A 15,765-nucleotide genomic window follows, 5' to 3' on the forward strand; every position below is an offset into this window, starting at 1 on the left:
CTCTCTGCCTAGAGAGCTGATGGATTTTCCATCGCTGGGTTTTTTCAGGAGGAGAAATCACTAAATGGTATCTCGTGCACTACCAGCCTGCAGGGTTCCAGTCCTGACAATCCAGGGGGAATGAGTTATTCATTAGGGACTCAGCATGGGGTGACACACAGCTTATGGTTCAACAACCTAAAAGCAAGATCTGGGAGATAATTTACAAATCAGTTCTGTGGCAGGCAAAAATTAATCTGCTCCAAAAGGGGCTCTGTTGGTATGTCAGATCTGCCACAATATTCCTGCCTGATTTAAATGTGTGGTGGGTATTTCTCATCATTTCATGGTTCCTGGGACTGTGTGGGGGGAGTTGTCACTGTTCTGCTGCACAAAGCTTTTTGTCTCTCTCCTCCATGGATTAATATTTCCACATCTCCCAAGTGCCTAATTCCTGTTTGCAGGTGGTAAGATTGATCTAAACAGTACTGGGAAATGACTAAAACTGTTAAAGGAAGGGAGTGTTAAAAATTCATGTTTGACAGCAGAGCATCAAGTTACGAGCTCTGGAAACCCATTGTCCTACAACATGAATTTTAAGGCCACCCATAAAGATTTGGGGTGACTTTTGACATCATGTCCTTGTAATGGCAGCAGTGAAGCTCCTAACATGTTGCAATTGCAGAGAAACAGATAAAGTTCTGAAAAATATTTAGATATTTTTTATTTATTTAGGAGTACAATCGATTATATTTGATCTTAGTTCAGTGTTACTGGTCAGGGCAGGCTTCTGAGAAGGTGGAAACAGAAGTTACTGTTCTAACTATGCTGTGGGAGAATAGTGCATGAGATGGTGTCAGCAAGTTCTCTTATAAAGTAAAGGTCTGAGATCATGAAAAGAAAAAAAAAACCCTCAAAACCATTTTTTCACAGCAGAGATGTAGTTTGATTTTTAAAAAAATATTTTTCTCCTATGAAACTATGAAAACCTCAATTTGTTTATTCCAGATGACTGTGAACTAAGCTGAAGTTGTTGGCATTTTCTCTCCTCTGCTGCTTGTTGAGTTTTTCCCTATTAAAAAAAAAAAAAAATAGAACAGCTTATAGCTGGGAAAAGTGTGCTAGAAATGACCTTCAGCTTCCATGAAAACAATTTCATGGAGGATTAGCTAGTGCAGGGGTTGGAAGTGGGAGCAGATTTAAAATGCTCTCTGGGTAACATAAAGAGATGTGGTACCTTGAAAAAAGGGAGAAAGGCAGAAGCAAGGAGGGGACTATTCCTGGAAAGTCTTTTTCCTAGAAAAGTGGTGAATTGTCCACAATCAGATGTTGTGAAACCAACCCAACCCAACCTGCTCTTTGTTCCCACAGGGAGTTGTTGCTGCGGCTCGATCGAAAGGAGAACATAAACAAAAAGTCTTCTTAACAGTTTCCTTTGGGGGAATCAAAATCTTTGATGAAAAGACAGGGGTAAGTGGAGTGATGGCATGGTGGGACAGAGCTGAGTCTTTCCCTGGTTCCTTGAGAAGCATTTCCTGGCTGGGCTGTGGAATCTCATTTGGGCAAACACATGTGAAACATCTCAGAAACTTGATAAAGGGTTATCATCTGTCAGAGCAAGCCGTTCATGACTTGTAAAGTGTAGCTTGTGTGTTGGCAGTGGTGGAAAAATTATATTTTGTGTGGAATGGGAGGAAAAAAATACCAGAAAGTTTGAGGTTGGCTCTGTGAAGCTGCCAAGCAGAAACTTCCCCAGTAGCATCTGGTCGAGGAAGTTGCAGAGACTTCATGCCTTAGACAGTTTCTGCCACAGCAATCCCATGTTTGATTTTTTAAATTGCTCTAAAAGAAGAAACCTAAGCAAAACATTACATTGCTTAGACATAAAGCAACAACACACAAACTGTTTTAATCATAATTAAGAAGATTTTTACAGCAGTTTAAGCTCTGCCTTGAATTTTAAAAAGCTCTTGATTCAATCTTTTGGAAGATTAACTGTTTAACATGGTGCCAGAAATAAAACCCTGCTGATGATAGATGAAATTATCTTTGCCAGTTAATTTATATTATTAGAAAATCAATGTCATTGAGCTCACTGATACATAATACGAGCAGTTAGTAATGAAAAGCTCATTTGGGATGTGTTGTGTGAAGTATCCATGCAAAAAACATGTTTCAGAGGGCATTGCTGGGGTTACAGAAAATGGGAAATGTCAGAATTAGGGCTCTCAGTGCAAATTGCACCCCAGCCACAGTTACTTTCCTAAGATTAAAGCCTTTTATTGGGAAAATAAAACAGGAGAGAGAAAGTCTATTCCTTTTGCGCTTATCTCTGAATGTTTCTCAGACATTGGATTTCTTTGCACAGAGTAAGGAGGGAACAGGGGATGTGTTTTAGAAACAGAGGTGTGCTTTATTCCAGTCACCTCTCCTGCAGCATCCTTCACACTCTCCTGTCTGCAGAGACTGAGGTGGGAACATGGGAACAATCTCCTTCCTTTCATAACTCTGACATCCCACACTCTAAATCTGACATAACTATATCATCCTTACAGTGAACCTGTCACTCACCAACTGCAGCCCTCAAATCCACCTTGCAGGTGTCTGCCTGAGCTGCTGCAGTGATGGACAGGACTGTTGAGTTGTCCTTCTTGGAGCAGGGCTGTGACAAAGGCATGTGGGGAGCTCTCAGCAGCAGTTTTTACATGTTTTGGGAACAAGAGAGTTGTGCTTGCCATGCCAAGGGTTTGGAGCAGAGGGGCATGAAATGCTCTGCCAGGTCTTCACAGCCACCATTCCTTGGGTTTTTTGCCCAGCCTGGGTCTCTCCTTGTCCCAAAGTTTCACAGCCTTGTCCCACTCTTTTCAGAGTCTCTCTCATCCAGCTTGTCTCCTGCTTTGGCAATCTACATCCCTGTCAGCTCATCCCTGTTCCTGCTGGAAAATCCTACAAGCTGGCAAAACTAGGGGTTGTGTGATTGCTCAGCCACGGTTTTTGGATGGGAAGAAACTATAAAGGGCTGGAAAAAGATTTGTGTTTTACTCACACTGATCTTCTGATATCCATGTGAAACTTCAGGGTTTAAAAAGTTTGGAGTTTGGTGTTTTCTTCTATGCAGCAGGGAAAAAAGCAGCCCTAAATAGGGAAGAGCCTGGATAATCTTGCATTTGCTTTCTCCTCCTTTAACAACCCTCTCTGTCCCCAAAATACTTTTTTCCTTAGTTGCATTTCCATGATCTGGGAATTCCCAAAAGGATATTTTGGGAAGATTATTTGCTTCTCTAGAGTGTCCTTTCTTAACTTCTACCATTGTCTATTGCTGTCACGTCTGCCCCAGTGCCAGCCTGATATGATAGAAAAGATAAAAAATATTCAGAAAAAAAAAAAAAAGTGGGCTTCTTCATGTTGAGTATCTTGTAGGCTACTATTGGATTTTAATTTATCACAATAAAAAATCAATTTGTAGCTCAAAACTAGCAAATTTTTTTTTAAATTGGCAGTGTCATAGCTGACTTTATAGAGATGATTTAGGGGAATTGCTCCATAATTCGTTACAGATGAAGGGCTCTGGTTGGGTTACTACTGAAAATGATAAGCAGGTTTTTTTCTCCCTCTGCTTTATAGCTCTCCTTAATGTGTTCCAAACATAATATTCATCAAAAAGTATTGATTTTAATAATGCTGTTATTCCAACTATCAGGAATTCTGCCCTTTGAGTAAATTTATCCATGAAGGAGATTGAGTTGAAGGTGGAATATCATTTGGAAAGAATATATCTCACCAAGAAAAATACAAGAAGGATTTGCTGTGAGTTTGCACTGCAACTGCACTGCAGTAAAGTTCATCTACAGCACTGCAATAGAAATAATAACAATCCTGTTTTATATTCCATCATTCCATGCCAGGGATTAAACTAAATAGGTCCCTTCATACCCCTTTCCAAGTACTTGTCAGTGTATTTAGAACATGATAGCAAAAAACTGTATTTAATATGACTAACAGGATGTTCTCCTGTTGTGTGTATGCCAAAAATTGTCACTACACATGGGGTTGACCCTATTAATCCTATAAATGCACCTTTTTTTTCTGCTGTCAGATGTTTTCCATCCATCCCATTTGCTTTCTCCAGGTTATGTTTGCTAAAGGTATACCTTACCTGAAGGATATACATTTCTCTTTTGTTTTACACTGTAGAAAAACCCTACCATAATTATTACTGAACCCAGGCTTTCCTACCCAATGCCCCTTGAGAGATTTCATTGCTGCATATTATATGAAAATAATTCTTTACCATTTATTCTGTCATATCCATCTTGGTTAGATCTGAATGCTGCACTATATTCTTCATTAATAATATTTCACGAGAGTTCTTTTATATTTTCAAAACCACGATTTGCAGCAGGCAAAAACACCAATAATTGCATCGTGTTATTTAATAGTGGAACGCAACGGTTGGTGATTTGCTAAGAAAGCAACAAAAGCCATAACTGTGCATATAGAAGGAAATGCAAATTTTGTGGAGGCCCATCGTTGTTGGTTAGCTATTTATGAGTGTTGTTTTGTTAATCACACACATCAGGCCATCTCCCTGTGATAGCTTAGTGATGCTTCATTAGACGTGCGTGACTAATCTGGGCTCTGTAAAGAGCCTGTAATTGTCTCATTGTTTATTTATGTGGCCATAAATCTCTGTTTACTGGAGGTTCCCTTCCAAAAATGTATTTGAAACTTATAATTAAATCCTCTGAAATGCTTGGGAAAAGATTTCCTTCCACCTCCATGCGGTGAGGTGTGCTTTTTAGACTCTTGTTGTCTTTAATTGCAAAAATGCTCTCCACTTCAATGGCAAACCCTTACATTGGGAAAAAGAAATGAGATAAAAGCTAAAAATTGCTATTTGGCTTTAAGCAAAGAAATATTTCTGTTCAAGTAAAATTTTGTATAAGCTCGTGGATAACTAAATTTGCAAATTACCAGAATATGCTGTAAAATATAACTCTTTATGAGCTACTGTTGTCGCTAAATTATTTATCTGGATTCCTCCATTGGCCAAAGAGCAGAGTAAATCAGTGTCAGTATCTTGTTTATTTATGGGAAATACCCTAAACAGATGAATTGTAACCCAACTGATGAAGAGAACAGTCATCTCACCAATTTTTTTCCTATTTTGTAGCACACTAAAAGTGAGTTTCATTTCCATAGTCTATTCTTTTTCAGGGATGTTGGCCCTTGTCTTTATTGCAATAAAGCTCTTGGGCCTGATCTGTGGGATTGTAGCATTTCTAGGAATACTCTAGTGGTATTTCAGTATTTATTGCAGAGGAGTATTGCAGTGTGTTAGTCATATTTTATATATTTGATCTGTAGCCATTTTCTTCAGGCTGTCGGTGTGAAACCTAGGAAGGAAAACCGTGTGTATAAATATATATATTTCACTTTGACTATCTGTTCTTGTTATCTATCAGTTACTCCAACCTTCATTACCTTTGCTGAGAATTCTATTTTATTGTATTATCTTTGAGGGTTTACCTGCCTGAGATGGTTTTACTCAGTGTCCTATTTCATGTAAGGGGGACCAAGCCTTACCTATAGCATTCCATAAAAAGAAATTAATTTGTCTTCTTCTGGCCACGGAATTGGTGATTGTGCTCCTTCATTAAGTCTTAAAGTCATCCAAATAAATAATACCTGTGGTGGATGGTTATAATCTTGCTGTCCTCAGGTTGTTCTGTTTGACTGAGATAATGTTATTGTTCTCATATGTTCCAGCCAATGTTTTGGATGCCAACATCTTGCCCATCTTCCTGAACTTTTAAGCTCTCTTGACATTCTAGTGCACACAGATTTCTCAAGCTGTTTCTACAGAGCATTTTGCAGCATGTTCTGTGGCTTTTTCAGGTTTGTGCTGATAACCCCTGGATTTGCTGCTCTCCCCCATTCGATGTGAGTGATGGTGTTAATTATGCTGATAGATTGCTAACAGGACAGCTACACTTGGCTGAAAGCAAGTTTTAGCAAGACTAAAATTCTCACTGTTGGCAGAAGAGGCTTCATTTAAAATGTACCAAAGGTACTTCTTGACTTTGCTGGAAATCTGTTGGTTCTGGCATCCCTGACCAGAAATCGAGGTACGATCATGGATCTGCAGTTATTCCTTGAAGCACATGTGCTGGAGCAGATGAAATGTCAAACTGTCAAAGTCTCTATCACACAGCGTCTCTGAGTCTTTAAAAATAGAAATAAACCAAGGAATTAATTTCTTCTGCTCCCTGCTGGTTCCTCAGCGAGCAGGGGAGGTGGGGTGAGGAGTTCACTGAGGTTTGTGTTTGCCAGAGGGTGGGATTGGCCAGGAGATTGCTGGTGGTCTCTGCCTGGGGCTGCCACAGGTGGGTTTTGTCCCCTTCACATCTTTGGAAGTTCCCGAAGTTCCTGCTGGGCTCTTCCTGGCTGTTCTCAGCTGCAGCCCTCTGTGAGCATCTTACCTGATCAGCCAGTTCTGCACAAATCCTCCACCTGTGCTCCATGACTCCTGCCTCTGGATTTTACCAGTTTTCCTCATTTTTCTCCTGCCGTTTTCATCTGGAATTTCCTGTGTGCTCTCTGTCCTTGATCTCTTTGTTTTTCCCCTGCTGTGCTTTTTGCCAGAATTATTTAATTTGCAAACATAAATTTGGTTATTGTGTCCCAACCGAGTGATGCCAGCTCTGTCTCCTGTTCCAGTCTTGATCTGTGTCACCAGCCCTCTCCTTGCATGTTTAGCCAACAGCTCAAGCTCAGTGTGGCTAAACCAGGCTTTTTAATCCTGACTCCCAGAGGTCTCTGTCTGACCTCCTCTTCAGAGAGCTGAGGGAAATACCAGCATCATCTATTATTCAGCCCTGTAAATTCAGCAGCCCTTCTGACCCAGTGTTGTTTATGGATTGCCACACCCAGGGTAACTCCACATATCTCGAAGAGTTCTTCACTCCTGCTCTGAAATCCAATATTGACTGTCACACTGAGAGTTAAAACCCAGTCCTGCCTCTCTTCATCTCATGTCTCAATTGTTATCCTTGTCTTTGTCCTTGACAAATTTGACTTTTATTTTTGAAATCTGTCGTGACTGCCAGGATTGCTGCCTCAGCTTGTTCTTTTGATCATGTCACACTTCCCTTCGCATTCCTGCGCCCAATCTGCCTCTTCTCTTTCATCAGCCTATTGCTGATTTGGTTTTTTCCAGGCTCTTCAGGGCTGCCTTTACTCTTCATCAGCTTTCGAGGAGTCAGTCCATAGTAAAAACTTTCAGCATTCATTTATTCAATTTTCTCAATAAATCGCTTCCAAATCCCTTCCCATCCTGCCCACCATATTTTGGAGGAATTCTTTACACATATTCATGCAGTTCCCCCTTATTTTTTTCTTTAAAATACTCCCATACTATAAACTTGTTTTAAACCTGATGATACTGAGGTGCTACTGCATTCATACATCCCAAGATGTCCCAAGGGGCATCTGGCCTTTAGCTCTCAAAGGCTGGAATTTAAATATAAACTCTCTGGAATTACCTTGTAATTATTTATTAATTCATTTTTTTTTAATCAGTTTTATCTATTCATAGAACTTCTTTTGTAAGAAACGTTTGGTCTTGGACCATGCTGAGGACTTCTAAGGACTGCTGTGATAAAAATATTATGTAATAACAATAAAGAGCAATAACTGTAAAGTAGCAAAGTCAAGTTTTGCACGTAGAGTTGGAAATGGAGACATTTGGGGTTTTTCCTGTGCCTTGTCCACAGCTCTGCCTGCCTGGGAAGTCATGCCCTGCTCCTTGACACTTTCCATCTTTCTGCTTGTAAATATGAACAGTAAAACATGGCATTTACTGTTCTACATGCAATAAATGTGTCTAATTAGAATATGGCAGAGGAGAGAACTTAAAAATCTGTGTATGACTCTTACAAGGTATTTATAGACTGCACTAGTTCAGAAGGGAAACAATAACACATTTCATGGACGTGGGACAGCTAGCAAAATGTAAATGTCAAAAGAACCTACTTCCTTAATTACATCCCTTATTGACTAGTGTAATTCATTCATTATTGGCCTTCCAAACTGGCCCCTGGGCAGTTTGGATGGTTCTCAGTGCTCCACAGGGATTTTTAATAGCCACAAGCTCATGGAGTTACATTCTTTAGATGCCCAGGTTGCTGTGTGAGGGTTGTAAAAGCCTTATGGATTATGGCAGTTTTGTTACTGTGGAAAAAAAGAACCCAACAGGCAAAACTTGGGTGTGATTGTGAATATTGTGAAGTCTTGGGGATCTAGAGGTTTGGTTTGAAGGCTGAAATTTCTCTTCCTTTCAAGTGGAAAAGGGAAAAGCTCTAATCTAGAGCTGAGTTCAGCCTGGTTGTGGTCAGGATATGCAGAAACTGCCTTGTGAAATTTCTGACCCTAAGATAAAATAAAGATATTCCAGACTTATTATCCAAACTGAAATCATTTGTGCAATTTTGTTGCAGTTGTATTTTTTCTTTTTTTCAGTATGAAAAGGGTGAAAAGTTGTTTGCTTTCACAAAGGCAGAAAATGAGATTTCATGAGTTTAGTGATGGTCTTTTTTGGCTGTACCCAGCCTCCTGGTGTTTACTGCAAGCACACCAGGATGGATTTAAGGAAGGGAAGTGCTGCTTACATGCATTCTGCATTATGGTATGGAGAATCTCACTATTATATAGTTATAACAGTGATATATAATAGTTCCAAACAATAAATATCAGGAATATTTCCTAATTACCATTTGGCTTCCACTGCATGGGGGGGTAGCTATGTGTCTACAGAGCTGTTGTAGTAAAAAGTACCATGCCAACACTTCTGATTTTGTCTAATTTAAATATTTGGAATGCTTAACCAGAATTTAGGGTGAATTTTTGTAAGAAGTGGAAATTCAGCATATTTGTTGTTATGGGTCCTGTTGCACAGTGGAGCTGCACAGCATCTCTCCCATTTGTCCCATGGCAGAAAACTTAAAGTACAGAGTTATACTGGGATTTAGTTTGCCTGTAGTCACTACCCTTTTATGATCCAGATAAATGAATCTCCAGCAGAGCCAGATGCCTTTTCCTCCAGCTGCAATTTTGTCTTATAAGAAGAGCACCCAAAATACAGAGTTGCGTGCAATCCTGGTGTTTTTAAGCCAGGTTAATGCATCACACAGTAGAAGAAAATTTCAGGCCCATTTTCAGCACACCTGGAATTACAATGGCTGGATTTCAGACTGCTTGGGAAAGGATTTAGCAAGAGAAGTGCTGACATAATAATAGCACAGGCGGCTGAGATGCTCTGAAACCTCCCTGGAGAGCAGTGGGGGACATTCAGCAGGTGTCAGAGCAGAAAGTTATATCCTCCTTTGAAATCCAGTTTTTTCTTGGAGATGGCTGGGAGGTATTACACCCCAGGAGTGCTGCTGATTTTCCTTCCTATTCAGAGCATTTTTATCTGGTGGGCTGCTCTGCAATTTCGTGTTTGCCCTGGTAGGAGCAATAATGCTGTCAGTGCTCCTGAATTCCTGGGCTACCTTGTGGGTTTTCCTGTTGCTGGGGTCAGATGAAAGGGGGGCAAATGTCCTTCACTGTCAGGGTAATGAGAGAGGGAAGCTGCAGGAATGATTATTTCTAAATTTACATGGAGTTTGCAGGATGACAGTAATAGATACTTATTGGGAATAAAGTCAGTGGGTGATGTTCTGCCTTCAGGAGCACAGGGAAGTCAGCAAGAGCGTTGTTCACTCTGATAGTCCATGGGGATGAATAAACACCTTCTTTTTTCCTTCTTAGTTTATGTAATAAGTTCCTTGTGGAAGGGGAAGAGGGAAGGTCACTGCCATTGGGTGCCAAACACAAATATCTGTTTTTATCTCTGTCTTTCGGTTGAATAAGTCATAAATTTTCACATACCAGAAGATCTTTGCTTCGTACAAAAACAACTCTTCATAAAAGTTGCCTTCCCAAATGAGATCCCTGTACTCCTGACCTTTCTGGTGGATGCTCTGTGTGCTCAGCATGTGGCAGGAGAGCCCAAGGGCTGAACAACATCTCCCGTGGTGCTCCCAGCACCCTCTGGCAATCATGGAATTCCAGCAGTGCCTCTTGTGTCCCTAACAAGCATTGTCCTTGTAGCATCCTACCTATCCCTGCTGTTAATTCTTCCTAATCCTTTGTGGTTCCCATCCTGATTCCACGTCACTGTGCTCCCAGGGGAGCAGGCAGCAGCATTCCTGCTGGCTTTAAAGACAGCACTTTGAATAGGTGAGGCAGAGCACTAATTAGCTTGAGTGCCTTGACATTTGAAGCAAATAAGAAGTCTGGGTATCTAAAAATACTGCATATGGCTCCCAGCCCTGGTTCTGCATAGCTCAAGGTACTTTTATTTTTTTTTTTTTTTGTTTTTAGATAGTCAAAATATGGATTTGAATCCAATTTTTTGATTATGTCCTTGCTTTTAAAAAGGCTGAGTTGGTTTGTAAAAGGTTTTATATGCAGCCTTCTGCAGTCTTTCATTAGCCAAATGCTTTCCTGTGAGTGATGCAGGAATTTGGAAGTATTTTAAAGTGTGAGGCACGTGTGAGTCTAACCTGTGCATGCATAAGGCTCAGTGCTGAGCAGTGCTGGGAGTGAAGTAATGAGTAAGTTCAGTTTTGATGAGGTGAAGACATGCTGTGTGCAGGAGCTGCAAAGGGGGAGAGAATGAAAAGAATAAGCAGGAAAGAAGCCAGCATCCACAGCTGGGAGAGGCTTTGCTGCCTGCATTTCAGTAGCAGCTCACTGCCAGGGAGCTTTTCTGACAGGCAAACCCTGTGTGTGACACTGTGGCCAGGAGAGCAAAGCAAGGCAGGGAGAGGGAAAAGCCAGCAGAGCTGATCTGTGCTCTCAGCTGGGCTAACTCTGCGTGCAGAGAGTTAATCAAAGTTTGCTTTCGGAGATTTCAATTAGCGGCTGAAGACTCAAACTAAACATTCATCCTGCTTTACATGAAAATGAGCAGGGAAGAAACAACTCTGGGCATTAAAATGGGCAAAGGGGAGCTTTAGGGATCTCTTTTGGAAGGTGCCAGGGCAGAGCTTAAAAATACTCCCTGTTGCCTGAGTTGAAATGTAGAACTGTTGGAACACTGTGTGCCAAGCGCCTACTGAGTGAAGCTTCAGGAATTCCTACCTTGGGATAATGTAGGGAGAAAAGAAAAAGAAAATAGAGCAAAAAATTACCTGCAGGTTCTTTGTTCTTCTTTAGAGTCTCTTGGAGGTTTGCCTTTTACATTTTATTTTATTCTTATCTTCGGGCTCAAGCACTGCACACACACTTGTCATGTTGCTGTGGATGGTTTATATCCGAGGTGAAGTGTCTGTTGTGGGACCTGAACAAATGAAGGATTTATTGATGAGTGATCCCATTTATGGGATTGTCTGAAGCTGGTTTATACGTGCAATTGTAACTCAGAGGAAAAGGTTTCCTCTCTTTTTGTCTGTGGGAGGACTGAAAACAAAATGTTATGGTCTTTATGGCCAGGATTGGTAGTTCATGATGCTCTTTATGAATTGTAAAGCTCATCACTCCAGGGTCATCTTTTGCTAGGGTGCAAATACCCTAAGTCCATCAGCAGCCACTGGAACCAATCGTAGAACACAGGGTTTCTTGCTTCTATACCTTGGTTAATTTCTGATTGTAAAATCACTTCTATATTTGAATGATAAAATAATTGTGTCATGTGCAATTCTCAACTGTTCTGCATCATTTTCAATTGGCTCATGAACACAACATACTGATTATTATACACAGTTTGTGAATTCACAGAATCCTTTCCTACTCTTACTGTTCCCTGTGCTTTCTCTCAGCCCTCTTTAAAGTCTTACTAAATCAGTGAGACTGTCTGGGAGAAAGATAAATAGGTATAAAATAAATCCATCTCGACCTTTTTCCCCTTTTCCAGTAGAGTTTGTTACATTGTGCAAGTGGATTTACGGTCCAAGGAAGTTGCTGTTTGATGACTATCCAGTGCAACTTAAATTTGAGTATGCTTTTTGTGATCTTTTCAAGCTCTGCTTTATAGGGCTTGCATGAGAAATCAAGAGAATCAGCGGCTGCCTCTCACTGAGGAATTTTTCAAATCACAGGCTACAAGAAGAGGGTGGCTGGTAATGCTTGCTGAATCTCAAGCAGTTAAGATCTGAGACAGTTAAAGCCCAAAAAATTACCTCCAAATCTCCTAGGAGTTGTGTGAAGGAATTTCTTGTGCCGTTCATGTAAATCAAAAGCATTTCAGGAGGGTGAGGAATATTGGTGTAAAGGAACAAAGGAACCTTGTAAAAAGTAAGGGCTACTCAAAGGACATTCACAAGCTTTAAAGATGAACACAGCAAAAATATGGAGATGCTGTAGCAAACTGTCTCATTACTGAATACTGTGCTCCCTCAAATTCAAGATTTAATCTATGAGAGCCTTCCAGAGTCCCTCAGGAAAAAATGCAAGGCATGGTCAAAGGTGCTGCCCTTGAGCTGTATGGAGCTTTGGCTTGAGAGTAGAGGGAAATATTGGCTTATTTATGGCTATTTTGATTCACTGATCATTTTGCAGAGGGTGGTAAGCTGGAAAATAAACTCAGATGTGTCTTGGAAATCCCACCATAGCCACCGGGCAGCTGCCATCCCACAGAATACAAAAATACCTTACAGCAAGTGTTGTTCCTTGTCCAGCACATTGAAACAGTGAAGTGGCAGCATAAAACAATGTATTGCAGCCTGTAGAGGCTCCTTGCAGCTGGAATTTGGGATATGTTGCGTTGCTGAGCTGACTGGGGCCATTGATTTCAGTATCAAGGGTGAGGTTTGCTGCTCCTTGGTGTTGGTGTGCAAATCCTTTGCTTTAACCATCCTGATAGAGCAAAGGCTGTGCCAGATGCAGAACAATAAGAAAATAGTACAAGACTCATGGGAGGCCCAGCATCTCAGCTTCAGTGTAGCACACCTGTCTTTCCAAAGCTCTGTGAAAATGTCTCCTTGCCTTTTAGGATTTTCTGTGTCGTGGAACAACATTTGCAAGTACATGTTTAAAATATAACTTGGGCTTAGTAGTAATTGGACAAGGGTTTGGGGTTTTGCTAGCTTCCTTCACTCCTGATACAATAAAAAATGGAGAAACCTTTGAAGTGAAGATGGGAAATTTGCCATATGTGTGCTCCAGTTTTGTTTTGTCCCTTTCCAAATTCATATATCTAATAAATGGATCTTCTGCATGAGCAGCTTAGCATTTGCTTCTGAAGACAATGACCAATAACTAAATTCATATCTGGTCTTTGTCAGACATTATTACAAATTATGAGAGCTGGACAGAAGTTTATTACCTTAGTGCTGTTCTCTTTCACAAATTAGGTTCTTGAAGCATCCAGCCAGCTCAAGATCAGAGATCCATTCATCACAATTAGGCTGCTGTGCTGGCAGAGCTGTGTCCTGCTGCCTTAATTGACTCTGGGTGTGTGAGGTGGGGACAGCCAGAGCAGCTGAGAGCATCACTGGGTGTCTCTGTCACAAGGACACTCACCTTTGGTCCCTTAAAAACTTGCTGCTCTTGCTCCCCAGGTAAGATAAAGGCAGCAGCAGAATGCTTTTTGCAGGAGCAAAGGGAATGGTAAGGATTAATTTGGGTTTTAGCTGTGGCCCAGGTACCCTTTTAAGCTCCTTTCCTGAGTCCAACCAAACAGGCTCTTACTTGGGGTCCTTGCTTGGCTTTATTTGGGATGCAGTGTGCAGGTAGAGCTTAGTGTAGCCCTTCACTTGAGAAGCTGCTGATCCTCACACAGGATCTGACTCTGGTCCCTCCTGACTCAGCTGCACATTGCCATGTAAGCTCAGGAAGTCACATAATCTGTTTTTTTTTTATTTGCTTCAGTCTCCTCGGCTGCAGGAAGAGAATGGCTCTTACGAGGTTGTTGTTGTTGTTATTGTTATTAAAAGGAAATTAAATTTACACTTCTCTGGGTGCTGGGCTGTGTCACAGCCAGACGGCTGCTCCCCTGGAGGGACTGAGTCTGCGAGAGCTGGGGCTAAATCTGTTTGGATTCTTCTCTTTATCAGCACCATATTTCATGTGCCCCTTTGTGCTACACAGACCAAGCTTTGATCTGCATATAATCTCAAAGTGAGCTTTTCGTGCCACGTGTTTTTATTGCAGAGCTTGAGATGCCTTTTAGTAGCTGGCACTGGGAAAAGTCTTTCTTCAGGTTATTGTCTGCAAAATCAGTGTGTGTGGAGGAAGCATGGGGATTAGACAGATTTATTTTCCTCTCATTGTGAATCCACGTTTACAGGCTGCCATCTGAGAGGTGCCTTCAGGCTTGGAGAACACTCCAGAGGTTACATTTTCTTTTTTCCTTTTCTGCTCCTATTCTTGGGTTGAGGTTTTTTTGCAGAAGGAAAGTCCATAATCTCTTGCTCAGCCTACATTCCATGAATGGCTTTGGCCCAAGCAGATTCAGGACTGGACTGTTCAATTTTAGTCTCCTCCAGAGGAAGGGTTCAGCCCCCACTCTGTGGTTTTATGTTCAGTTTATATTCTTTTATGACCAAAACTGATCTTCTTGGCCAGTGCTGGGAAATGCCTCCCAATACTGAAATCTCCATAACTGCAGGAAGTTTCCAGTGGGTTTTGCTTTTCAGGTTTTCATGTGTGACATTTCTTTTTGAAAGCTGAATTGGAATGATGCTTTGTTCAAAAACTCCTTGCTCTTCTTGTAGGAAATCAGTATTTTGATAATTTGCTAAGCTCAAGCTCTACTGCTCTCTTCCTTTTCAGCATCAAACTTGATAAAATTTTCCACATGTTGCAGTAAATATTTATATAACAGATTTTTTTTTGGCTATCAAGTGTATCCTCACACCAAGCACTATCACATTTGAGGCAGATTACTGTGATCTGTCATATATTGTTTGTTCTGTCCTCTCTCCATGGACATGGGACTGAAGTGTTCATCACAGCAGGGAAGGACTGTCAGATTGGAAATAGGATGTTTCTCAGTCACCCTGAGCTGTGTCCACTAGTAATTTGCAGGGAGTTTGGAGCTGTTGTCAGCTGTAGCTCTGAAATATCACTGAGCTGTCTCCTGTCTGCTACTTCACATTAAACTGAGAATTTTTGCAGTGGTTGTTTCATTTCCCCATCTGCTCATCCCCTGCCTATCTCAGGAGGCTGATGTCTTGCCACCCCATCTGCCATCCAAATACCAAGTTCCAGCAAACAACACGAGAAAGTTTGTGATGCAAATGCAATTTATTGATGTGTTTTTCATTTCACTCTGACATTTGAGACTGTTGACTTTTCCTCCAAATTGCCTGTACACAGTCCCACTGAAATGCACACTTTTCTCCAGAGGGAGAGGAAGTGGAAGGGTTCACAACTGCTGAACAGGTATCCATGGAAAAATGGGATAAATCCAGGGAAAAATCCGTGTCAGGAGGAGGTTTTGAGGGTTTGGGTGGTGGTTTTTTTTAGCTGTCTGCATACAGGGACTGCTTTCCACCTCTTGTGACTTTCTGAAGTTATAAAACTGGATTTGTCTGGGATTTGAGTCTGCAGTAGAGCAATTCAGGTGTTTTCATGTCACAGGATGGTTTGGGTTGGAAGGGACCATAAATATCATCTAATTCCAACCCCACTGCCATGGGCACCTGTAGGACTGTGGGATGTTCATGATGGGGATGAGCAGCTCCAGACCACCCCTGCTAAGTGCATTTTAAGGAAACAGCAGAGAAGCATTGCAGCACA

The 15,765-nt window shown here is 41.2% G+C and overlaps 1 protein-coding gene across 14 annotated transcripts in view; it reads left to right on the top strand.

The window, feature by feature from the left end:
* The window catches only part of DAB1 (DAB adaptor protein 1), a 398,763-nt gene that overhangs the window by 344,388 nt on the left and 38,610 nt on the right, over nucleotides 1-15,765 (top strand). For all 14 annotated transcript variants that reach the window (XM_085067478.1, XM_085067480.1, XM_085067477.1 and 11 more), the window contains one exon: nucleotides 1,351-1,449. In XM_085067478.1, the coding sequence (XP_084923604.1) occupies nucleotides 1,351-1,449 (99 nt within the window). The remainder of the gene's footprint in view (nucleotides 1-1,350; nucleotides 1,450-15,765) is intronic.

Source organism: Lichenostomus cassidix, chromosome 8 (genome assembly GCF_008360975.1).
Source record: "Lichenostomus cassidix isolate B80296 chromosome 8, HeHo_3.0, whole genome shotgun sequence".
Taxonomy (NCBI): Eukaryota; Metazoa; Chordata; class Aves; order Passeriformes; family Meliphagidae; genus Lichenostomus; species Lichenostomus cassidix.